At 35.1% G+C, this 27,751-nt stretch overlaps 1 protein-coding gene across 1 annotated transcript in view; it reads right to left on the bottom strand.

The window, feature by feature from the left end:
• Nucleotides 1-589: 589 nt before the first annotated feature.
• LOC124164972 overlaps nucleotides 590-27,751 on the bottom strand; it is a 135,117-nt gene continuing 107,955 nt past the window's right edge. The window contains exons 17-19 of the mRNA XM_046542211.1: nucleotides 22,914-23,333; nucleotides 11,971-12,362; nucleotides 590-9,061 (exon numbers count right to left, since the gene is read on the bottom strand). Coding sequence (XP_046398167.1) covers nucleotides 9,001-9,061; nucleotides 11,971-12,362; nucleotides 22,914-23,333 — 873 coding nt within the window. The 3' untranslated portion in view covers nucleotides 590-9,000. The remainder of the gene's footprint in view (nucleotides 9,062-11,970; nucleotides 12,363-22,913; nucleotides 23,334-27,751) is intronic.

Below are 27,751 nucleotides of genomic sequence, written 5' to 3'. Positions count from 1 at the left end.
ACTAACCTTCACCCCGAGACAAATATTTTTCCTTGATTCTTCACTCTCTCCCATAACATTTGCTGCAGATCAACACATGGGCTTACAACCCATTAATTATGATTCTTGAGTGTCAAAAGATAAGTATCTTGAACATATCTAAGCCTCGTTGAATGTCCCAAACAGGATTAGATAAGGCAAGGAAATTAAATGAGACTAAATCAAGACAAGTGAAGAATTTATCAATGAGTGTGAAATTAGTAGCATACCATATTAATTACGTATACAGCTATTACTTCTCATTACATCTTCATCAAGTGCACAGATTACTTTCATGGGGCTGATGATTTAGAATATCCACTTAGAATCCTTAAACTTCACCACTGGTGAATCAATGCGTAAACAGTCCATCCAAGATCGCAAAAAGAAGACACAGCCCAATCTCATATGGAAAAACAATGTATGTTGTACCAGCAGTTCTCACACAAGAAGATAGATGTATGAGAATGCTGAGCATAGAAGAAATGTGAACACTCATTCATGGCTAGGTTTTCCAGATCAAAACACAGATGAAAAGTCAATAAGGAGAAAAATTAATAAATATTCAAAATTTTACAAAATAATCATTCTATATTGCCATCAAATTTACATAAAATTACACTTTTTCAGTATAACTCCTTCATTTGTTCTCACTTTATGAAATTTACATAATTAGTGCTTAAAATTTACATACTTATCTTAGTGGTGGAAATACACCCAACAGTTCATAATTTCTTGGACATGCACCATAGAATGGAAACAATACATACATATTATGGGTGGGATATATGGGACAAAATAGGGTGTTATTCAGTGGGATAGCAATTACATTGGCATTGAAACTACGAGCCAAGAACCGCTTTAGGCCAAAGTTCAGATACTAATTCATGCATCCTACCTAAAAAAAATTCTGACTCTCACACCTGATCAATGTATCACTAAAATTAGTGGCAACTAATCAGATATATTTTTAATTTATCAAAAGATAACCTCTTTTTAAACTATTATTTAGTGTATTACTGTTATTTCAAGTAACATTCTCCAAAACATAAATGCATTATCAACACCAACATCATTGGAAAAAAAATACAGGATACACCAATACAGGAAGAAATATCAGTGTTATAATGGACACAATTCATACAGGAAAAAAGTTTTGATTTCAATATTCATTAATTCAAAGGTTACGCTACCAGGGTGGTTTAAATTAATAAGTCACCATGCCTCATATCCACACTATTTTCGAGAATTCTCAAGGATTGTTGGCCTATGAAATTGTAAAATCCTGGAAAACAGCACAGGAAATTGAATTCTCAGGTGAGATAAACTTTGTGATAGAGTATTTAATACAACCATACTTCATTATATACGAGCATTAATTATAAAAGCAATAATAATTTCCCAAACTTGAACCATAACAAAAGAATATGCATAAGTAATATCATCAATTGACACATAATGACTGCATAGTAACCTATTCTTCAAATAAAAATGTGAATCTATAGTCTAAAACCAGAGAAAGGAAAACTACATTCAACAGGAGTCAATTACAAAATAATACAAAAAAATCCCTCCAAAAGTAAATCATTTCTTTTCACTTAAACATCATGCACTCATGTTATTAAGCATATTAAAGATAAAACTGACAAAATCCAAGAAGTAATGAAGCAGTGGATAAGATTTTTTTGCATTGCCTTATTCATTTTTCAAACTATTATTTGCATCATTATTTACTTAAATACACATTTAAGTGATATGTAGGGTAGCCATTTATTGAGTAATTAGAAATGTAACTATCAGGGAGTTGAAGAGGTCACTTAGAAAAGTCAAAACTTTTAATGGAGATGTATCAGCAAAAATGGAGCAAAGGTTTTATGTAAATGAGTTTACAGCCAATTGATGTTAAATTGACACCAATATTTACATTCCATCACACAAATAGCCTTAGAAATTACATATTTGCATTTATTGAGGCTATAATTTGTCACCTATAACTAATACGTAGTTGTTGTTTAAATAAGTCATGTTTGACCCACACTATGTAACTATGTGCCAATTCATTATTAAAAAATGACATACAAAATTTGCAGAAAGAAACTTTTATGTACCACAGAATTATAATCACTGAACTATAAAAAGTATAGACAGAAGAGCTTTTCCATTTTAAAGGCCGGTGTAATTTTTAAAAGAAAATATCTATACAAGTCATAATAAGGCTGAATGCTTAGTCAACATTTCATCTAATGTTGTGTCCAATTGATTTCTGATAATTCTTTTTATTTTTAGCCAAGCAGAAGGTCACTATAAATTTAACACATACATGTATCGAAAGGAATCAAGAATGTCTCAACAATTTAGTTCTATGCTTTCTTGTGTGCTAAGTTTATAGATCTTCCATTAAATATTAAGTGGTATGGATGCTTAGCGTTTTGATGTCAATTTAACTACAATTAATGCCCTAGCATAAATATGCACAAGCTCGGAACAAATTATGGGGTTATTAGAATTTGAATAAGAGGTCAATATTTGCTTTAATAATTTTAGATCAGTAGCAATATTTTACATGTAGCTGAAGTAATACAAATATTAACAGCCTATTGTATTTTTTGAAAATTCATCACATAGTAACTGTAGTACAAGCTATATGTGCTTAGATTCGATAAATCTGTCAAGAAAACTATTATATAGTTTTAAAATCCATTTCTTAATATCTTGACACATGATGAACAATGAAAAAAATCAAAATTCATGTTTTTCAAAATGCCATTTCAACCAAAAAGATTTCACCACAGAATAAAATTATAGATTAAGAAAGCATGCCAATTCTGAGATCAGTAAAAGCAGGTCTAAAAAGGTAAAATTTATATCAAGATGACATTAATCACCACGTTTTATAGATCAAACACATAAACATTACACTTCACTGCATTTGAAACCGCTATGGCTCTAAATAAATTTTGCTATTACATATTTTCTCATTTGATGTGAGTTTTCCTTGCTAGCCATCACGAATTTACCACCTTGAATTTTTCCAAATCTATTTTCTTAAGTTCTACCAAAACTAATGCATGACGAAATGGAATATATGGAATGAATATTATTTATGAACAAAAACTTACTTTAATTAGTAAAGAAATTTGTGCAGTGACCACCAACAAAATTTGCCAAAACAAAAATTTACTGTGTAGATCATCTACTTTCAGTTTGGTAACCAATATTATCAGAACATCACAATATCAGAACTCAAAAATATTTTCCATGCAAACAATACACTTTATGGCACAACTAAACTATTGTATGTACATAAAGCTCCCATAAAATATGTTTCACTTGATTTTTAATTCAATTAGGAACACTTAAAAAGCTGTCTATCCTTAATGAGGTTCATCCTCTAAGAAAATTAGAGCAGGCATACCTTAGAATGCTTTTGTCCCACTATTACCAGTAATAACCTCCATTAGCACTTGATCGGAACAAACACATTTCACCTTTAAAAAATGTCAGCAAGAAAATAATTTATATTCGTTCCAAAAATGAAAACCTATATATGTCATCCTGTAGATGGATATTTTATGACAACTTAGAAAAAATTCACTCCATTGGTTATCACTATCCTGTATATGTGGTAATACATATGTAGTAAGGGATAATGAAAAACACATGATGCATTGGTGTAAAATGTAAATCATTTAGCTTCCTCAGAATAGCCAAAAATACAGGCTTTGTTAGCTGTGTCTATAGTGCTCTTTGCAGAAAATTTCTCGCTTTCATTTACACCCCTCAAATACATAAGTACTTGTTTAACTAGTTTTGCATTACCAGATAGTAAATTATCCTCAGATACTTAATACATCAATCGAAGAAAGAGCCAAAACCAAGAATGCTGGTGAAGTATGTTAACTGAAAAACTCCTTTAAGGTTAGATCGCCTAAAGCCATTTTTCACAGCTTCGACGTTATAAATGTCAATTGCAATCAGCTCTGCAAAGCCTAAGCATGTGCACATGCACTAATTCACCAGCCAATTGCCAATCGATGGCAATATGTTACGGCAATTTCTTCATTTGGACCCGATCAAAACTTGAAAGATGAGAAAATTTCTTGCAGAAAATTTTTGTGAATTTCATTTTGTACACTGAGTGAATAGCGATATGTTTCGAATGTTGCTTGAAAAGTATACATATGATTGTACATACACAGACACAGATATATATCTCTGCAGTAATTTACTAAATAAGAGCCATGTTTCAGCATTTGATTGCAGTATTGTATGTATGTACTAACTAAATAGGATCTTCTACACATAAAAAATAAACATGTAGCTATGAGTCTATGGCACCCAGGATACATAATACCCCACACAGTTAAGAAAGTCGTTGAGTACCTATTAAAGAACATATATTCCAAATTGGCAATACCCACAGTATATTGAAAGAATTCATGCAGTGAAGCCTTAACCAAAACCTCTTCATTCAATGTAGTCTTCTATCCTTAGTAGATTAATTCGCCATATCAAGACTGTCAACCATCAAACATGGTGCACAATACACCATATATTGTAGCATGAAAAGAGGATTATTGAAAATATCTCTCTGATTCAAACCTTAACTACTTTTACTAACAAGGGACACCTCTGACGTAGAACGCTTAGAACCACATAAAATCACACTCAGAACAACAAGCAGTCAAACAAAACAGTGGTGTGCGTCATTTCTATGCAAAACGAAGCATTCAACCTAATGTAACATTTTAATTGGGAAACACAAAGTAACAAGATATCAATAGCATAGGAAGGAAAATATATGCAATTTAATGTAGTCAGTGTAATTCTCTTCATGATACATACATGATCACTGCACTGTACACAGTTTACACAATAGCTTGTTTGCAAACACAACAAGAGACGAATACATGCTGAAGCTTGTAACACTTTCTCTGTGTCGTTGGGAAAAAAGAAATGAAGTTGAGCAATAATGGATGACAGTTATTCTTGTTGACGATGCAGAACAAATAATATGGGATTAATGTAATGAAAATAGTGGTGTTCAGATGTACATGTTGTATCTCCCAATGTTTTTGCTCGAAGAACTAATAAGTGTTTTCAATTTGTATTAACTAGATTTTAGAAGTTATGCAGTAAAGTGAACGTTATAAGCTATACCACCCACGTAACTGAAGCACTGGTTACTGCAGCTACACTATGCCACCATCCAATGGGGCTAGCAGACAAGTGTGGAGTTTTGCATGGAAATGACTCAAACCGCAGTTTTGTTTATGACTGCTTGTTGTTTCAAGCGTGGTTTCATGCTATTCCGAGCGTTCGAGGTCAGAGGTGTCCCTTGAAAGTATTCCTCCAGCATTTACAAATTATGTACTTCTTTCAAAATGAATTCGAGATGAGGGATTCAGAATATACTCAAAATCTATAAATCAAGTTCCATAAACATATTTGAAGAATGTCATGCATGTTAGAAAATCTGGAGAGTGACTCACAAACCAAGGTTGAAGAGGTAACAGAGCTTAAATACATTTTAGCAAGCCTTCAGTCTCATATGTTCGAAAAGGCCCTCCCATTTGGGGAAATTTTCATTAGATGCAATGAACTCTCTTCAACCTTGGGGTTAGAGAAATATGGATGACGCAAATGACAATTCATTTAAAGCAAAAAATGTCAACAGGAGTGTGTGATAATGTGACATAAGGAAGTTTTTCTCCACAATGAAATGATTCCAGAGAAAAGAGACACCTAATCTACGAGTAAATACTAACAAGCAAATCTCTCGAGGAAATGGAGAAAAAAAAGGATTCTTTGGATCCTTTTGTTCTGATGGAGAGAATACGGCTGACTAAGTAAAAAGTGCAACTCAAAGACTACCTCTGCAAGAGATCATTGATTAACGGAAAAATGTACATTTAAGCATACACAATAAAAAACAATCCTTTCAAATTTTATAGACTGTACACTCCAAGCTCATCCAATAGGTAAAAGATGAATTTTGAAATAATTGCTGAACAGTAAGTGGACTGTAACGCACACATCTGGAATGTCATTGCAGAAATATTTTTAAGGATTCATTTACTCTTAATATGCATCTACATTATCAAGTACCGCAAAGGAAATTTGAAGCCCATACACTGAGGACCTATGACGCACTAAGTTACTCATCTGTAAGTTTTTCAAGCCATAGTACTTGAAAGCACCAAGCAGCAAAAAACTGCAGAAATCATGCAGTCAACATTCTCTATACACAAGAGTAGTAAAAGTCTCACAAACTATGAAAATTATCATGGTTTTGTACACCACTTAGTTAAAGCTTAATTTGTAATGACTCTATCTCAAAGACTGGTCCATTCAGCCATCAAAACCCAATTTTTTTAACTCAAAGAATCGATAAGAAAGTGGCTCATGAGAGCAAACAGATGAATTCAAATTTTTGAGTGCACCCAAAAAGGATTTCTGTAAATATTTAACTTTAAATATATACTTCCTCAAGCAAATCCTACTCTGCAGAACTAGAAAATAATCACAGCACCAACAGTAACTTTTTTGTTTGTGTGAATCCCACATCTGGCCAAGGTGTGAAAATTACATCATAAATCCTATGCACATTATTTTGGCTAACACATTCTATCCACACACAATTTCACTAAGCATTAACAATTTTGCCAAACAAAAAGCCATCATTATCACATCATTATTGTAAATCACATATGTAATAACTAAACACCACAATTACTCCTCATTATTGAAGGAAATGACTAGAATATCATGCCTATAATTTTAAAAATAGACATTGCAATAACATACACAGCCATTCTTTAAAAAAATCAATTCCTTATTTACATACACAGAGAATTTATGCAAAACGCATTTCAGTTTGATGATGAACATTTGTATGAATGTTAAAATATTTTCTTTGCCTTTCCAGAATTTAAGGTATGATCCTCTCAACTTTATGCTGACATGAGCATAATCATGGATACTATCCACTTTCCGGATAAATCTCTTTGGCAACAATTATCTAAGACACAGATCAGGGGATTTCATGATTTACACATACCAGTTTCCTCATAAAATATTTAAAACAATATATAGGTTGTAAATAAAAACAAAGCAATGTCCACATGCTGAGGATCCCTACACACAAGGCCACACAGGGGCACTTCCATGTGGGACATCTGCAGCATGTTTGTGGCACACCTATTCTAACAATTCTTGTCTATGAGTGGTGCCTATTGGAAGTGCAACCAAGGGACATCATGGGGAAGGACCCTAACAGTATGCAGATACTCTCATTTAGTGATGATAATGCATTCATTTGCATGACTGAGGGTGTTGCGAAATAAACAACATTAAGGGTGCTTTTGTGATAAAAACGATACTAACATTATACCACTTCTAGTGGTCACTGATTAATTAGAAGAGTTTCTGGGCAAATATCCATATTAATTATCAAGTAACATTTCTTCTGGTATCTCAAGGATTGCTTGGATTTTAATGTTTTTTACTCTGAGAAATTATCTGGCATACATGAAGAAATGCTACTTTGTATACAAAAATATGAGGAGATTCGTCCAGAAAACAATTCTATTAGAATGATCTGTAAAAGCTTTAACCACTCACTGATTTTTATTTTTTTATCAGCTGCAAATGAGTAAATGACTACACTGACCTGGAATTTTTTCTACTTTAATGACGCTGATCTCAGCAGCTCACGAAGCTAGAAAGCTTTGGCTAAATAATTACTGCCCACCAAGCATCATCATTCCAAAGGGTTCACAAGTAACAAAAATCCTGGTCAGTAAATGATACACACATATATGGTAAACCGATGCATCCAAAAGGTCTCCTTATCCATTTATCCTCACGATAAATGACATACAACATATGCAGCTGGTCATCGGCAGAGAAACATAATCAAAATTTCCTGAAGTCAAGGAAGGCTCACAGGTTTCACACTGACAAAATATTCATTCATAACATTCTGGAGCTCCATGCAGAGGATATAGCAACGATTATGATGGGAATACTATCTTTTAATGCAGTCGAAACTCAGTAGATTAACCACTCATAAATAATGATACTTACCACCACTTTAATCATCTAATTTTCATGATTGTTAAATTTTCATGAAATAAATAAATACTTGCAGGCAGAAACGTGCCTAAGTAAAGATTACCATATCACCATATTAAAGCTATTTCTGACAACACAGAATAAGAGATGTATTCAGAGGATGACTAAGGGAATGCTTTCCCCTCATTCTAAGGCCTCAATTTTGCTGTGTGTCAAGCATGCTACTATCAGTGGTGCCTTTAAAAAATTAGAGCCAGGTAAACACTCCCAATTTTTGCTCATGAAACAGCCCTTATAGAGAATTACAAATATTCTTTTGTCATGGTAACACACACATTCAGAGGCTATTTCATGCAGCCCTTCCCCATTGCACAAAATATTCTTAAAAATATATAAAAATATCCAATGCTTACTTAACATCCAATGAGTTAAAGCTGCACTTGCAGCACTTCAATGGGGAAGAAGATTCAGACAATAAAATAATCAATTAAAATTACCAACACTTTTGGGGTGCACCGCTCGCAGCACCTTGCAATTCATTCTTCACAGGGTGTTTCCGCAAGTGAAAAAGTATCATAGCTGTGAATCAGTGGGAAATAATCAATTCATTCTGATGTTTACAGAATTCAAACCCAGTTGTGAATTGCTACTGAATAACACATTTTGTTGTTAAGGAGGAAAGCAAGAGCTTTCATCTGAATCTATCAGAAAATGATATGATTCTTAATTTGGCCTGATAAAAATGCCATTATTACTCAATTACCGACAACCTATATCCATAGAGAGCCGATGGTCTCCATCAGATTGTCTGATGCATCTTCGCCATATCCCATTAAAGAAACACTTCTTGGAGGGGGGCGATGATCATGGAAACGGCAGGACACCCAACAAGTAGTTTCCAGGCGGCTAGAGGTAACCCAATGTAGCATATGTCTTCACAAAAGGTGTGTCCACTTTACATGTATCCCTGGAAAAAATGCAAATATACCTAATTATTTTTCAAGCTCATTTTCTGTGGTAAAGTGTTGATTCTTAATACTGACTCTCAATAACGCTTCGTGCATTTGTATCAGTATCAAAAATGAATCACCTGAAGTCAATACGGATGCCAGTGATGTCTACATGCTAGATGTGAGAGGTAAAATACTATGTCATGAAAGACAGTTGCCAAGATGATCGCCACATTCTGAGTGGCAGCAGTTTATGCTATAAGAAATTCTGCCTGCTTTCTATTTTCAGTGGAGCCCTAAGCAATTTCTTCCCTACACTTAGCTGCAACACCTATGTTTTCAGGAACACAATTTCCTTGCTATCTTGTGAAAACTATTCACAAACAAAGTGCAAACATTTTTACGGGCCCAGAAGATAACATTGGATTACACATATGTAAATGAAAAATTTCCACAGCCCAATAATGGAATTGGCCATAAGTCCTAATGTATGGTTTGTAATCTATGATAATAATAATAATAAATTGTTCCACTGGTCATGAGACATAAACCTCAACAAAAAAGAAACGTAAATAATAGTATACATAAAATTCATTTATAATACAAAATATAATACATACACACATATACAATATTCAAAATACTCAAAAAATTCCAACAAGAGATTATCAACCAAGTATTCATTGAAGCTGTGATATAGTTTGCTATTCAGAAATTTGATTATCTGGTCTTGAAAATGTCTGGAGGGGTGACAGATTTCGGAGAACTTGGGAGCTTATTGAAAATTTAGGAAGCTGGGTGGGGAGGACCTATCCTAAAATACATGCTCTAAATTTGCCCAAAGCCAAAAACTGGCACAATGGTTCTTCTTATAGGTAAAACTATGTTGAAGTACATACAAGTATATATCATGGAATTACTATTGAGAATCATTTTTTTAGGAACAAGAATCAGTATCAAGAATCACTCAATTTTGGAATCAATTCAAATTTTTAGATAACTTTGCATACTGAACTTCCACTGATCTTAGTGCGGATGATTTGTCAGCTTGCAATAAAATTTATGACTGTATCTCCTAGTAACAATTTTTGTAACTCATGAAAAATAAAAAATGTGAACAATGAAAAGAAAACACTTCCCTGGTGCAGTCAATTTCATTCGTAACCAAACAGCAGATTTAAAGTGAAAAACTTTTCAGGAATGATAAGTTAAGGAGTAATAGGTTCCTGCATTTCTTTATGGATCTTCTTCATGAATTTGTACAAACATGTAACCAACCACAAGTGTACCAAATTAGATCACCTAGAATTTCCTTTTTGAGGAAGCTATACAACTACACATTTATAAATTGACTAATTAATGATCAATTGATAATTGTCATAATGAGATACTCTGAGATAAAAGATAAGAATACAAAAAAGACAATCAACACTGAAAAATAAAAACTTCACTGAGTAATTTATGATAATCATGCACCTTATAACTCAAAGAACTTGAAAATACAGGAGAGAGCAATATTCAATAGATATCAAATAAAGATATTTAAAGTTAAGAAGACACTGTTGATGACAAAATAAAATATTATCTATGATCAGAGAAAATGCAGTATATACAGAAATAATAAGCCAAATTTAAATATTTTTAAGTGCAAAAAATGGTCATAATCCACAGGATTTGATCAAATTTAAATAGAAATGACCCATCAAAATGAATACAAACGAACCAAAAAAGGCAATCATTATTTACCAATACTACACATTTTTAGGCATTCAGCTCCACAATCAAAGGCATAGCTTGTTTTTTTAGATAAATATATTGGCATTCTCATCATCTACTCCAACATTGCATGAAGTTTCCATTATTATTACAGCTCCATAAAAGTTTTTCGAATATGAAGGATTTGAAAATCTGTTTAACGTAATAGTACATATTGCTATAACATATACCAGTCTTAAAGCCTTTTCTTAAAGCAGACATCTCCCCCATTTTCTCCAGGCACAATTGTCAATAAATGTTAACTGTACCACATTCATGAAAACAGTTCAACAAATAAACACCAAAAGAGTGAACTAAAAGCATTAAATCATGCTGTAACATCACCTCCCAACCAAAAATAACAATTACATCTCAAATCAACCTTGTCTCACATATCCCCAACAATTCTCCATCACAATAAAAAGCCAACATGTATATAAGTAGAACAGAGAATCTAAAAGTAAAACTTAAGGGAAAAGGAACGTCCAAAACATGAGATCTACCAGCAAAAACTTGTGAATGTTGGTTAGAAGTTTCCCCCTGAACACAACCATGTTAAAAACAACTGCATGCAGGTGTAAGACGTGGACAATTTCCACACCTTAGAGCAGAGTAGGAAATTATTTTCAAGCGAGACAATTTATGGACTCTCATAACTTAGTAAGAAGAATATAAAAACTATACAATAGACATTAGCATTAGCTCGTGCAGGCAGCATACTTCATTCTAATTTTTCCCATGTTATTGATATGCCGAAATTTATATATGCTCAAAAGATGGATGGAAAACCTCATTAATGCATACATACTGAATATAATACCAGGTTCAAAAACACTCCATATGAAGAATTCCATGTCACGAATGAATTGAGGCTTTCCTGGTGAATACTACATAGATGAATTTCTTTGGGTTCCATTCCAGCCAAAGGAGTTATCTCAGACTAGTTTCAACAGCTTACTCCACACCCATCTTCATGGATGATGAGGCCACTTACTTTGATGCCGTCTTCTCAAGATGGTAGTCTTCATTCCTGATGACGGTAGAAGAGTTAGCTGCTAAAACATGTCAGTGATCACTCCTTTGACCCAAACGGAAACCAGAGAAATTCATCCGGAATTCTATGTTGATAGGGTTTTAATGCATGATTGGAGACAATATTCAAGTTACTCACTCATCCTCCCATGGACAGACATCGTTCTCCTCAGATTGCCTCCTAGCCTCCTGTTGCCATTCCACCTCAACAACATCCGTCGACGACAGCCCCGCCGCATTCCCAACGTTGGCACCACCCTCTCCGCTGGCCCCACCCTTTCTCCTGTGCCTCCTTTTGCCTTCCTTGCGCCTCTCCTGACCCCTCGTCTCGCCATTCCCCACCCCAACTCCAGTCTCCCCCCCCACAGTTTGCTGATTGCCGACGGTGGCCTCCTCATTTGCAGCCTCATCCGTCTTGGACGCCTCACCAACTTTCCCCACATTTTTTTCTCTACCCTGATATGAGGAGACAAAGCAGTCTTTAACTGGCACCCGGTCGTGACCTAGCAAACGCTGCTTCGTGATGCACTTCTATCTTTTCATGCTATTTGAAATCAAGACGGGCCAGTTCTTCAAAGGACTAGTTTACTTGCATCAACGCTTTGCAACAATGCCAATCAAGGTGGAGTGGCCAGAATACAACATCAGGCACAGTCACATCTCTTATTCCTCTGTACTTGCACCACATTACGAGCATTAATTTTATAGGCCTAAATGTGACATTGTGGGTACCCCATGATGATGAACTATAACTTGATACTTAGCTATTAAAATTTGTGTCAACATCCTTTACAACTTTTCAAAAAATTTATTCCCATGTAATGTGAAAAAAATTCTGCATCTACATTTCCCATTTTAAAATGGATTTTGAAGCAAAAATATGTTAAAGAAATGAATGATAAGCTGTCAGTGTCAATGTATGTTTTGCCAATGGAGAGCCCACTTCAAGAGCCTGTGTATGCAATTGGAACGCTGAGGTGTGACCATGCTTTTCCATACACTGATTTTAACTTTGCTTTGCATCATAAATCTCTTTATTGATGTTTCAAGAATTAAAAAGTTATTTTTCCATCATTTACTTTGTATTTTTAGGATATCAAAAAATTTTATCAATGGATATAAAGTCACATAATTAGTTTTACTTAGAGAATACTTTAAAAGTGAAAAAATATTATTAGTGCTTAACTATGTACAGAATTAATGGTGCAATTTGAGTCCTTTTAGCATGCAAGATGTCATTCGGAAATGATATTTCACTGTACACCACTGCATTATAAAGTTACATTTAAAAAGTTTTTGTTAGAAAACACAAGATTTAAGTTCAAATCTGCAGCCCAGAAAAATAAAGTATTAAAGAATGGATGAATTACTGAATGATCATGATGACTCAATATTTCAATTGGTATTTAAAATTTATCCAGTTAATGATATAACAAACGATACAGAAATCACAACATGCAGCCTCAGCATGTGAATAAAAAAGAGTATTTTAATTAATGCCTATTATATTGCATCAAGATGTTCTATCCTACATTTTCTATTTACTCAAAGAAATCACATGCTCTCTTTGCTGATGCACTAACAGAATGTGTACAAAATAGCCCCCGCTTTGCTTTGGTGCATAAAAGAAATTGATGTGAGGCAGTAATCTCACAAGCTAATTAGCTAAATCCATTAAACCTAACTACAGTAGCTTCTACATAACTTTTACTTTTCTCATATATATACCCAAAAAATATATTAAGCAAGCAGTGTTGATAATAAATAGATGAAAATTCACCCGCACCCTGATAAACTTCAAACGAAGGAAACTTAAGTACATATATTCTCATTGATTTTGTAGCTTGAGGTGAATTAAGAGACAGGGCATCTACACTCATTTACAATTCCTAAAAGCTTTTGGATTCAACAGTATTTTCACTTAATAAAAATCAACCAGCATTACCTAATTCCTTGAAAATGAAAATCTATGCCAAGGGTGAAATGTTCCACAGAAAAATCATTTGGCTAACAAGGAAAGTCCCTCAAGGATCACCACCAGATCTCGTTCAAATTTTACTATGTGATAGGAAATAGATACCAGAGGTGCATTATTGTTTCAGCTGCCAACACTCAATATTTTGATGTATTTGCAGCGGAAAGTACAAGAAAAACGCCCATCTCTGTGCAACCCGCAGAACCAAAATACACTATCTGTGCCATTAATTCGTCCTAGCAATGGAGTAAAAGGGTCTTCGTGAGTAAATCATTCAGAAATGTTGTTCCGCAGGTTGCAGAATTCCAGGATTTTCATTGTACATTCCGTCGCTAATATATAGAAAAGTATTGAGCATTGGCAGCTGAAATACAGAATACACCTCATGGGTATCCATTTCCTATCACCTAAAATAATTTGAATGAGATCTGGTGATGACACTTGAGGGACTTTCCTTGTAAATCTTTATTCAAAACGGATCTCCTGACTGCCGATAAGGTATGCTACCACATAGTTACAGTTATAGTATATAACATTGGAAATGAAGACTCCTTTCAGCAATTACTTATGAAGAAATAGCCTGAAATGAAACTCTTGAATGGCATTGGTTATACCTTGAATAGAACTGATATTAGCTTGGTTGTGGCTCATTGCCTGTTGATGCATGATGTGTTGCCTGTGAGCTCAACCGCAAAGATGAGAACATACAAGACACCTAGTACTATCCCATTTTTAATCCCACTCAATAAGATGTTGTAAGTTTCAACTTTTTCCCCTGGTATTAAATTAATGCATACCACATCACATTGAATTTCTTGAGCAGTTAAACCATTAGATTAATCAGTAGATGATATCTACCGTACAGTAGACTCTAGTTATTACGAATAACCTTATTACGGAGTTCTTGTTATTATGAAGCAAATCGTTGGTCCCGAAGACATGGCCCATCCAATCAATGGTAAAAGAAATGTTATTACGAAATTATGAACCTCAGTCCCGGTCCCACCGGCTATAAAAAGAACTTAATTATGAAGTTCCTCGAATAAGCAATGGAATTTAGGCGGATATACACTACACTTCGTTATAACCATTGGTCACGTTTAAGTTCTCCTCATACACTCTGCGCAAGAGGGTCAATTACGGTTCTTTCTTCAGTAAGAGATACTTCACTATGCACGCAACATCATATGATAAGCTTCATTCCTGTGGAATCATGGTGATCCACTCATTACTGCACGTAAATTGGACATAAAGTAAGTCCTCTTCTCACAAATATATGATTTACCAACTTTCAGAGAAACGAAAATTGGAAACGTTCTGGCGTGCCTGAAATTTCAAATTTGACGCCTTTCCAGTTGGCCCATGTGACGCGATGTGGTACACCCACTGAGGGGCATAATCTGAACAAAGTATCACTTAATCTCTGCATTTCTCCAGGGTTTTCTTCCGCGTCAGATTGTTGGTTGACAACAGTTTCGCTGGCTATCCTGCCAGCGTCTTCAGGTCGAAGGTCAACTGTTGTCAACCAACAATCTGACGCGGAAGAAAACCCTGGAGAAATGCAGAGATCAAACCATCGCCGCGGAAACCTACGCTCTAACAAAGTATCACTTAATCTGATGTGAAGTCAGGAACTGTTCAGCATTTCGCCCGTTCTCCCTTCCTCCGGAGAGCAACTTTTTTCGGCTCCGGCTGCGTAGCACGCCCAACTAAATCAGTTCGTCACAATAGTGAGTTCACGCACAATTGAAATGCAGTGTTGCATTTTGTAGGATAACCTCACTTCTCAATGTCTTGCATAGCTTTACGATCTAAAGATTCCTAAAAGAAACGTTCATAAAAACTTCGTAATTACGAACCTCTGATTTTTCGGTCCCGTGAACTTCGTAATAACGACAGTCTACAGTTTGTCTAAATTAGGTGGATATCTTCAGAACACATTTTTATCATACAATGGATATTTTGACGTTTAATAGATATCCTAGTTGTAACATCCACAAATGAGTTGTAAAAATAATGTGACATAGATATCCAAGTTGTAATATCCGTGATATTAAAAAATTGTAGTTCAGAAGAGTATCCATAGGTAGCATATGTTCTGTATAGAATTGAAGAGGACAAATGCTTTTTCCGTATGTCTGGGGATTGCCAAAAACCATAATAAACACACCCATTAAATGTTGTGAAGATATCTAAGAGAAGTTGTAATACGGATATCCATGTCCAACGTTGGATATCCCTCCAATTTTGTTTTGGGGGTCCCTTGAATATTTAACAGATATCTATGCTAAGTTAATTGGATTAGGATGAATATTGCTCTGATGTCATGTGCTAATGCCGACAGATTTGTCTGGATATTGCCGGGATATTGATTGCTGCTTGAGTAGTGAGCTCACATAAGTTAGATTCAAGGTGAACCAATGCGAAGAGAGATCATCCTAGGTAGTTCATATCTGCTAATTTTTTCCTAAGAAAAATAAAATAGTTATCATGTAATCTCCCTCTCCAGTAATCAATGATTCCAAATCTAAGTTCAAACACCCATTCCACATAAACGATGAAAATCCCAAATATTACAGGAAAAAGTTAAAATTATAATGGGTGGTTTTGTTAAAACTAAAATTAGATTCCATCAAAAAAAAAGAAACATAAATGATAATAAAAGTAAGAGTTGGGGTCAAATGAAACTAGCCTTAGGACTATTATCACATCAAACCTAGTCTTCACAGGAGAGAAATTATGAGTAGCAAGCTATCTTGAAATGAAAACGGCATATTAAAATTGGAAATGAATATGTATCCCAAATAATTTTTTTATGTTTTAAGTACAACAAAAACAACCAAAATAATACTTCTATTCCTTACATAGTCATTAGTAAAAATAATTAAAATTAGCTCTCTGAGCTACATATAAGACTTCAAATACATTTAACAGTGAAAATTTTCATTTCTTTCCAGAAATTGTTAATGCCCACCATTTGAATTAGTCTGAAACTAAAATGGTTGATTTCTTGTTTTTATCATCTTTATAATGAGACCTTTCTCCAGAAATAACCATAACTTAGCCTTTTCCTTCTCCAAATTATGAGTTCCTTTCACAAAATAACAACAATAACTGGGAACTCAGAGACTGTGTGCAGAACAATTTCCATGGAAACATTTTCAAAAATCTTGGAAAGCAAAACAGTTTCCTCTACTTTTTTTTTACCTTTGATTGCACAAATGTATGTGAATCTGCCCCCTCAGAAGTAAAATGAGACACTTTCTGAAGTTTCATTTTCTTTTTCTGAAGTTAGGGCAATTCTCTATCTTCGTCAATTCTATATTACAATTTATAAATTCAGCCAAAATCTTTTCTCCGACAACTAGAAGTAACAATGACTAATGTTGGTGTGTATGCTGCAACCTCACAATATTTTTATTAACAATGGGAAAGAAAGGAAAATTTTACAGAGTATTTATGGTAAAAAAATATTTCCAACAATAAAGTTAATATGAAATTTAATTGCAAACGGTGATTATTTCAAACAAACATGGTAATTATCCCCATTTAATTATATATTTGCTGAACTTTTATCTTTAAACTATCCCCACTACTCGTCTACCTTTGATCCCCAACTCATATGGTCTCTATATTCTGGCAATGGCATTCAATGGAATACATTGTAGTAGACAGCATTTCAGTTGAACTATCAAACCATAGCAATAAAGAATTATTGTTAGAATATGTACCCAAATTGAATGGAATAAACCATAAATTATAGTCTATACGTATTTTCCAAGTGCTCCAATTTTAAGCTCTTCCATTACGGCAATATATTACAAGGGTAGAGATGGCCTCCGTGCCTCTTTTATTAACTAGCCACATGAAATCACTGCCATAGCGGGAATTACATCAATATAATTCACCAATAGCCCATACCATGTATTCACTCATCTCATGTGACTTATATAAGCCTGGAATATCACCTATAAAAACGATAATTATTTCAGAAAATAAAAATAAATTTTTCACAATTTTTCTAAGGAGCATATCAAAATAGGCATAAGCAGCAACAAAAGTAAGGAAACCAAAATGAAAGTCCATACAATTCAAAGATGCACCTCTGTGAGAAACAATAGGCTATAAATTGATTGGCAATTGAATTATTAAATATAGATTTGTGTTACCTGGCAAAAAAATCTCATCAGCAATGTAACAAAATTTTTAACTCGAATATCAATTTAAACTGATTTATTAATTAGGTCTTTGCACAAAGGTTAAGAAAAGACTTAGCTGTTTCACAAAATAAAATATATTTGCGACCGGTTTCGATACAGCGTATCATCATCTGGCAATTACAAGTATCAGTACATAGAATTTATACCCTTGAAGGCTTTAGAGGGGTGGTAGAGTGGAGGTGGAGAAAGGGGGGACATTCGGAGTACCCCGTGCATCAGCGACGTACTTCCCAAACCTACCTTCCCTTCCCTTACCCCCTCCACCAAATAATACACCGCAATTCACGACACCACTTCTCTCACAAACTATCAGCAATACATTGTATGCTTCACAGATTATGATTGATTCCATTGTCGAAATACAACAGGATGAAGGAGCTAAACACAATCAAACTAATTGCATCCAATAATGGGTACTCCGAATGTCCCCCCTTTCTCCACCTCCACTCTACCACCCCTCTAACGCCTTCAAGGGTATAAATTCTATGTACTGATACTTGTAATTGCCAGATGATGATACGCTGTATCGAAACCGGTCGCAAATATATTTTATTTTGTGAAACAGCTAAGTCTTTTCTTAACCTTTGTGCATCATAAAGGAGTTTCACCATGTTACACCAACCACTATCGCATTTAATTAGGTCTTTGTATGATTATGTTCCTATGAAGAGCAACATCACTGAATAGGCAAAATCCCATGAAATATCAAATAATGGAGTCACAAAACATTTGCATTGGAATCCTAGGAAAGGGTAGATGTATGACCCAGATGAATGAGGAACCTTAATGATGAAGAAACAATGTGGGAGTGAAATCATGATGCATGCTTCATCTTATCTTTCAGAAACCTACACATATTCATATTAGCAATGGAATACTGATTAAATGTTAATAATTTTTTGAAATTACGGGGTATAATTAGCATGGAAAAGCATGCTCTTATATGAATCTAATTTTACACAAGTGGTGTGATAGCCCTCCTATTCACCAATTGCCTCATATTATGTGTTCAGTTTGCTCTCAATATCGTCTTTATTTCAACACTTTTCCCCATGCCTAACAGTATTGTATTTCATTAGTTTGAGGAATGAGTGCTCGTGACCAGAAGATTGAAGACTGATACCTAGATAAGCCTAGCTATAAAGTGTATTCTAACATTCAATTTTCATAAGCTCAGAGTGTGAGCAAATGTAATAGATTAATGTGTACAAAAATTTTGGTGCATCTTGAAAATCTTACCTTGCTATCATGGCTTTTAGAATACCTAAGGCATTTATTTCCCCTGTTTCTATTAACTGACTTCATTCAACCAAATATATTGGATTCATAATATTTTGTCACAATTTCACTCTATTCCTGTTAAATTTATTAATTGAAATAACCATCCATGAAGTATTCCACAGAGATTTCTCAGGCATTCCAAAGTTGATTGCTGACTACTCACTACAAGTCAACCGTATCATCAGAAAGCTACTCAAAATGAAGTCACTAATGAGGCAGACTTGAATGCTCCATCAAGTGTCCACAACACTTCCTTAATTCATTAGCCCTCACGGATGGAAGTGAATTACAGGTTGAACCTCTCCAACCATCTTTCTCTGGACAATATCAGCTAGACAAAGTGTTTCCACAATTTTGCACTTGCAAATTAAACGCACTTGTCCAACGGTAGGGCCAGGGTGAATACATCAGCTTGGCAATCATTTGGAATATGTAAGAAGGAAAAATAGAATATCTTTCCTAATCATCCATATTTTACCATTACCCTTTCAAAGTAGATAGCCTTTGGTGGCTTCTGCAAGTACTGAAACCATTCCGAGAGTGCAACAAAAAGGAGCTCCACTTCATTCAAACGCTTAACTCTTTGTAATACACAGGTATGTAACTACAGTAGATTCCGTTTAATGGGTCCACCGGTTACTTGGGGCAGCCGCTTAATTGGGGCAGATCTTGAAGAACAGAACCCAATAGAGGAATATCCCAGAGTATTCTCCGCTTATTTGGTACAGCATGCCGCTTTATTGGGCCATGAGTCGGCGACATAGACTCGCGACGAAATTAATGTTTTTTGTTTTCAGAATACTAATTTTTATATTTTCCTCCTTTGATTTACTCATATTTTTCACAAATGTTCTTATTCTTGCCCTATTTTGAAAGCTCTTGTTGTTATACTATCCGCAAGAGTATGGGACTTCTTCCATAGGACTCAGTAAAAGACATTGATTCAGCGTCGCCCGAGGCTGTGAAAAATATTTTTAACTAAATTGTTATATAATTCTTAAAAATGATAATAAAATAACTAAACTCGCTGATTTATCAAATTAATAGTTTAATAAACTTATGCTGCATTATAAACATTCTTTAGTCTTCTTTCTATCATTTCAACGTTTTTTTATGCCCATATACTGGATGGCTCGCCTAATTGGGGCAGCCGCTTAATTGGGGCAAAGAGCACAAGTCCCGATATGTCCCAATTAACCAGAATCTACTGTATTATAAAATGTGATCTTCATTCACAACTATTATTTTCAAATAAAAGAAGAAGAGACAATTCTGCTGCAGTTATCATTTTGGTGGTATACTTCCGGGAGATACATGGGATCATTCTCCCATAGCAGGATGATCATAAGCCCAGTTCAGATGCTTTCCACCTCCAAAATTCATCAGTTTGAAAGGAAAGTCAAACTAGACAAAATCATCGAAAAATCGAAAAAATCAAAAGATTCTTTTCAAATTCCAGTTTCATACTGGCTTGATCAGAATTATACAAGGCGACAAAAATATGAAGATTGGAAAAAGGACAACAGCCAAAGCTTACAAAAAAGATTTTGAAATTGATCCTCAAAAAAGCCAAGGTCTGAAAGAAAGCCTGAGAATAAATATAATTTGATGATGAAAACAGGCAGGCAAGGATTACACAACAGTATTTATTCCTTACAACTCATTGGAAAGAATATTTTATTTAAAAATAAAAAAATGTCATTAAATTTATAAAATGTCTCCACCATAGCACAAATCAGAGTAAAATGGCTCTCAAAAGACATAAATAGGCTATTAAGTGAGTTTCATTGCTCCACATTTTCTGAGCTTAAACAGACACTAAATAGAAAATATAAAATGATGCACTAACAATGTGAAGAGAGGTTTTTCATTCCCTTCACTGATATTGCAGAGAACTTCTTTAAATATCTCATTCCTGGAGGTTAGATCTTACGTACTGATAACGACTGTGATAAAGCACCTCAACTCAACTACTGATATTCAATACGTACAATATTCATCTAAATGAAGTCTCCTCTTTGAAATGGGTTTTTGAACAGCCAAACATGAATTTCCAGCTTTAGCTCAACCGCAACACTTCACAAAACATCTTCAAAAAGAAGTACAGTGCTTCATGTAATTAGTGGCTGGGGCAAAAAATTCTGGAGAATAAATTTAGAACATTTTTAAGAAGCATTCAATAAAAAATACTTACAACATCACACAGCTTTCTGCATCAATGTGGACAGTGAAAAAAAGAGATTTGCAATGGATATCTACAGAAAGTGTGCATTATAATGAGCAATTGTCTGGTAATTCACAACATTCATTACAAGGGTAATTGATTATATTTTCACCTTTCATCCTAAATAAAGGAGAAGGTATTTAGTTTGCCTAAATGTAAGGCATATTAGGCTTCCATGAAATATTGATGGTATGCTAAAAAGTGCGCCTCTCAGATCCCAAATTTGATCAAATCCAAGGAATATAAAAATCAAAAACACGAATTTTATTTCTTTCCTGAAAAGTACAAAATTATAACTTAAGAAATTATTATAGTTTAAAACGAGCATACATAACTTCCACACACCAAAATAATATCACCTATCAGCTCATTTCCAACAAAATATGAGCACTTGGAACACAAAAATATTGCTGAAAATTACTTTAAAATTCCTTAATGCAGAAACACGAATTTGAAGGAGAGCTGACTTTTTTGGCACATTTGGAGAGAATGAAATAAGTAAACTGGATTGACAGATTAAATAAACTTTTCTCCAATTTCCGTGGGGGTAAACAAATCTTAAAGCGCAGACAAATCTTCGGGTTCTGTCTCGTCACCCATTCTTAAGGCTACTGATAATGGGTGACGAGATGCCATCCTGAAATGTCAGTACTCTTAGATTTTATAACCTACATGGAAACCTGAGGAACGTTTATTCATTCTATTTGCCGGGAAAGTTTTAAATCAAGCATGGATTGATACATGTTTAAGTCCGTACATTTATCGAAATAAAAACTAAATTTAAAAATCAAAGTAAGGAACCTTACACATAACTATCAACTGGAGTCAACAATATTCTCACTTATTTCTGACCGCTTGAGATAAAAGCTTCACCTGGCAATATTGATGAACACCCACTCTGTTTACTAACTAACATATAAATGATACGATATTAGTTGTCTAATGTGCGTACATGGCTTAGCCTGTTTCACTTAAGATCAGGCTCTTTATTGCCCATTTCTCTTAATATACATCAAAAGTATCACTAAACAGAAATTATCCTGTTCCCCAGTTACCATGAATTTCAGAACCAGAATAGCTCCAACACTGCATCATCGTTCGCACAGGACATCATTCAGGACAGAACAGACAAAGGATGTCAAGTAGAAATGCACAAGATTCTAAAGAAAAACTAATCCATAAGAGTTCATGGCTCCATCTCCTAAGAAGAGAGCTATGGCTTCATGCAATTATGCAACTTTGTAATTACAATATCTCGAGAGGGGCAACATCCCCTCCATGCAAACCTGCTCATGCTCAGCATATTAGCGTGCAGACAACTGTCTCTGATGGGGGAATTTTGTGTCTCGGGAGAGAGGAGGACTGGGGGAGAGTGATTTTACCTCTCGCTTCCTCCTCGCCCTCTCCTCACCCCTCGCCTTTCTCTTCTCGCGCCTCTCGTTACCACCCCCCTCCCCCACCTTCGCCTCCCCCCCATCCTCCTTCTTTCCCGCCTCCCCATCCCCCCTCTTCGGCTCCCCCCCTCCTTTGCCGGATTCCTCCTGCCCTTTCGAGAGGCCCTCGTCATCCTTGGGCAATTCTGTCTCCGTCACGGCAGTTGTCGCATCGCCACTGACGCCCCCAGACGGCAGCACGGCACCACCCCCCACTGACTCCCCACCGCCTTCCCCAGCCGTCTTAGTCCCTCCCGCTTCCTCTGCCTTCCTCTCCTCCTCCACGGTTGCCCCCGATCCCAAGGTCACCTCCTTCTTATCATCTGCCCCCTTCATTTCCACCACCTTCTCCTCTTCCTTTTCCTCCTCCTGCCAAACACATAACAGAGGGAGAAACTCAAGAGAATTCACCTTCTAGAAATAGAAGATACATGGGGATGAGTTGATTTGGTTCTTTACTTCTTGGTTCCATCAGTTCTCAAGCTTGGGATTGGAATTGGAGCCAAAGCCAAAAAGAAACAGTGGTGGAATAATTTGAACAGAGTCCAGTTTTAGCAATGTTTTAGATCCAATCACTTGTGAGGTCACTTAATACATTACCTAATTTTCATAGTTATCATATAAACATAGAAGCACTGATTAATAGCTTCAGAAAATTACGTAAATGACACATTCAATAAAGAGCCAGAACCAAGACTGAGAACCTATGCCAGGAACTGCACCAGAATCAGAAGCGATGAAATAATGGAAATGGCTAATCCTTGCTACATGTTGATGCTCCCCTACCTCTGCATTGCCATGCCACTTGAAAACCCTGGCATTATTAATACAGATTGGTCATAATTCACTTTCAGAACTACCAAAAAAATTCACAAAAATAAGATTCTCTGAAAGAATACCATGTTTTGGGCCAAATTTGTTGTGATGGTAAATTTCATGAGATAAGACCACCTTTTTTTTGTTGACTGGAATTTTTGTCCAGCAGGAGTATGCTGATTGGGGGTTTTTACTAATGAATTCACATAGGATTTACGCCAAATCAACACCATTTGTTCATTCACTGGAGTTCTTTGTTTAGCAGAAGCTCACAAGGCGGAGGTTTCTATATTAGATGCATGACGAGTGAGGCATCAGGAAATATTTTTTGTACAGAAGCTTCATTACTTTTTTCATAAAAAAGTTGGAATTTCAGTATATATTCCGATCAATTATCAAACCAATCAACTGACAGCTGAACTTCACTTTCATCAAAAATATTTATGAATGATGAAATTATATACTCAACACAAAATCTGAAATAGACAATATGTTTTAACTTAATAGTTCAGCAACATGGCTCAAAATTTATGTTCTAACAAAAATAATATAGCAAAAGGTAAATCAAAAGTGCCATACTTTTGAGAAAATTATTCCAAAGCAATATTATATGGCCAGTTTTGACAATCAAACAATAAATAGAGATGGAACAGAGATCTCCAGATTTGGCTAATTCCTATTAAATCCATTATTTGAGGTTCAATCAGATCCATGGATTAAATTTTCAAAAAAGAACATACACAGGTTTTAAACATGTGAAGGATAAAATTTGATGTAATATAAAATATTCAGAACCCACCACACTGAAATAGAGTTAATGATCATGCAAGGACTAAGCTAAAATTTTCTGAAAATGATAAATTTAGATACATTTAAAATGAGCAAGATTAAGACTTGTCATTAGTTCTATTAAAAAACTTGGATTTGTATTCCAGATCCATTACTCACTACAAAAAAATCAAAGATCTCTCGGTTATTTTTAGCTGTCAAGACAAAACTTATTGCTTTCAAAGAGGACAGATTGTTCTTGAAAAATGAAAAAATCTTGATAAGATACGGCAGTTTCAAAGATTCAATTAAATCCCACTGAACCCACAGTTTAAAGATTAGACTCACCAATAACATTGGATGGATACAACACTTTTACCATTGAATCTAGATATGATAAGAATATTTTTGATAAGAAGGTTTATAAAATTTGAATGAATCATATAACTATAACATGAAAAATGATACGTACATGCCCAATTTCAATTCATATACACAGAAAAATCCATGAACAGATCTCAGACAAGTAGATACTGAAACATTAATAGACAACCTATTCGTAGGACACTAAGCTCTATCTTACCTGATGCTTTAGATAAAGGCAAGACATCACTTATATGACAAATATTTACAAGAGGACTAGCAGAGCTGCTGTCAGCTTAGCAGGTAGGCTCTCCATGGAATTTTATCAAGGTAAACTTACTTGCACCACTTTGGAGAGTGTGAGCAAAATGGCAAAATAGTGGGTCAAATTTTTGGCAGCCTATGTTTTCCCCAAAACATTAAATATACCCATGCCTTGCATAGCACAATTTCACTAACACAAGACAGTATGCGATGAGAAAATGACAAAATTCAGGGGAAACTTATCTGAGGAGAATTAGAATTCAGGTAATGGTTTATCTGAAGATTGAAACCTATTTTAATTTCCAAATGCAAGTGTATCAGTTTAGATCCTGAGCTTGTAAAGATTTTATCATTTATAAAATATAATTTGTAAGCTCATAAAAATGATTTTTAATTAGTAAAAATATTAAAATGTGTACGTAAATCTAAAAAGCATTCCTTTGATTATACACACAGGAAACTTGAATAATTACTTCATTTTATCGCAGGAACTTGAAAATACATTTGGATCTGAAAATATCCTAAGTTCCCGCTCCCAAAATCAAGGATCTGATCGGGATCCAGGTCCGAAAAAAATCCTGGATCCTTTCATCACTAGTCTTCTATGTTATTTCTACTGTATAGATACCTTTTTCTCAACTTATACGCAACCAAACTCTACAAATGAGGTACCAAAATTCACAGAATTTATCAGAGAACATGCGACGGCATATCTTACTTCCTAAATATTGCTATTGTTTCCTAAAATTGGTTTTTAAATAATTAAAAAAAAAACAAAAAACAAAAACCGGTAAATATTCCTGACATTAACGGCGCACAAACTGATACATTTATTCATTTGCAATAATATCTCGCATTCTTTAAATAACTTTTATCAAATGCTGCTGGTCCCACATTCAAGTCTCCCGTTGATACGGAAGTATGAGTCATCATGTGCATTTAACAGAGGATAGTGAAATTACTTCCAATGTTGTGTTTAAAGAGGTTCTCTGACCTCAATTTGTACATGAATATTCCAATTAAATTTGTACAAAAGACCCTGCCTTTTTTTCTACATTTTAAAATTAGAAACGCGCCTATCCCTCTGTGGACCTGCATTAAAAAGAGCGGGGGAAGCCTGCTGGGAGCGGACACAGCACGCTCGTTTATATAAATAAGGTTTTCTAAGGCTATTAATAAGAATATCAAGAGATGGAAGGAATATCTGGAAGATTTGTACAAAGGAAGTCGCCTCAGAACGAATTCTATCGAAAACGAGAGGGAAGTGGATGCCGATGACATGGGAGCCCCAATTTTAAGATCAGAATTTGATGCGGCTGTAAGAGACCTCAGGATAAATAAAGCGTCGGGCATTGATGATATTCCTGCAGAACTAATCAAAAATTCAGGAGAGAAGACGTTGAACCAGCTATACAAAATCATTAGTGAAATGTATACGACAGGTGAGATACCAAAGGATTTCGAGAGGAACATTATAATCCCTATTCCTAAGAAGAAACGAGCGGAGAAGTGTGAAGATTTTAGGACCATAAGCCTTACTACACATGCATCAAAGATACTGACAAGGATCATCTATAGAAGAATAGAACGAAAAGCAGAAGAGTACTTGGATGAGGACCAATTTGGATTCAGAAAAAACAAAGGCACGAGGGAAGCAATATTGGCCCTAAGACTGCTCATAGAAAAGAGAATGGAAAAGAACAAGCCAACATTCGTTGCGTTTGTGAACTTAGAGGAAGCATTTGATAACGTGGATTGGAGCACAATGCTTGGAATCCTAAAGGAAATTGGGGTTCTTTATAATGACAGAAGAATCATCCACAATTTATACAAAAACCAAGTAGCCGTGATAAAATCAGGGCCCAGCTGTGAAGAAGCAAGAATTAAGAAAGGAGTGCGACAAGGCTGTACATTGTCACCCGTAATTTTCAACGTTTACATTGTAAAAGCCATTAAGGAAATCAAAGAAAAGGCATTGGGAGTGAATATCCATGGAGAAAAAATAAGCATGCTAAGATTTGCCGATGACATAGCCGTTATAGCAGAAACAGAGAAGGATTTGAAAAATATTCTGATTAATATGGGTAGGGTAATGAGTAGATATCAACTGAAAATAAGCACGAAGAAAACCAAGATCATAGTATGCAGCAGAAGAGAAGAAGTCAAGACCAACATTAAAATAGGGAGGCAAAAACTGATAGAAGTGGATGAATTCTGTTATTTGGGAAGCAAGATAACTAGTGACGGGAGAAGCAAGAAAGAAATTATCAGCAGAATAGCCCAGGCGAAGAGAGCATTCCACCAAAAGAGAGACCTGCTTACAGCGGGAAACTTAAATATGGATGTAAAGAAACAATTTATAAGAACCTACATCTGGAGTATGCTCCTATACGGAAGTGAGGCATGGACAATGACCGCAGCGGAGAAAGCAAGGATATAGGCCTTTGAAATGTGGTGCTACAGAAGAATGATGAAAATTAAATGGATCGACCGAGTTAGTAACGAGGAAGTCCTAAGAAGGGTAGGAGAGAAGAGAAGCCTCATGAAAACCTTAATAAGAAGACGGAACAACCTTA

Source organism: Ischnura elegans, chromosome 9 (assembly GCF_921293095.1).
Source record: "Ischnura elegans chromosome 9, ioIscEleg1.1, whole genome shotgun sequence".
NCBI classification, from domain to species: domain Eukaryota; kingdom Metazoa; phylum Arthropoda; class Insecta; order Odonata; family Coenagrionidae; genus Ischnura; species Ischnura elegans.
This window is presented reverse-complemented; position numbering and strand designations above follow the sequence as displayed.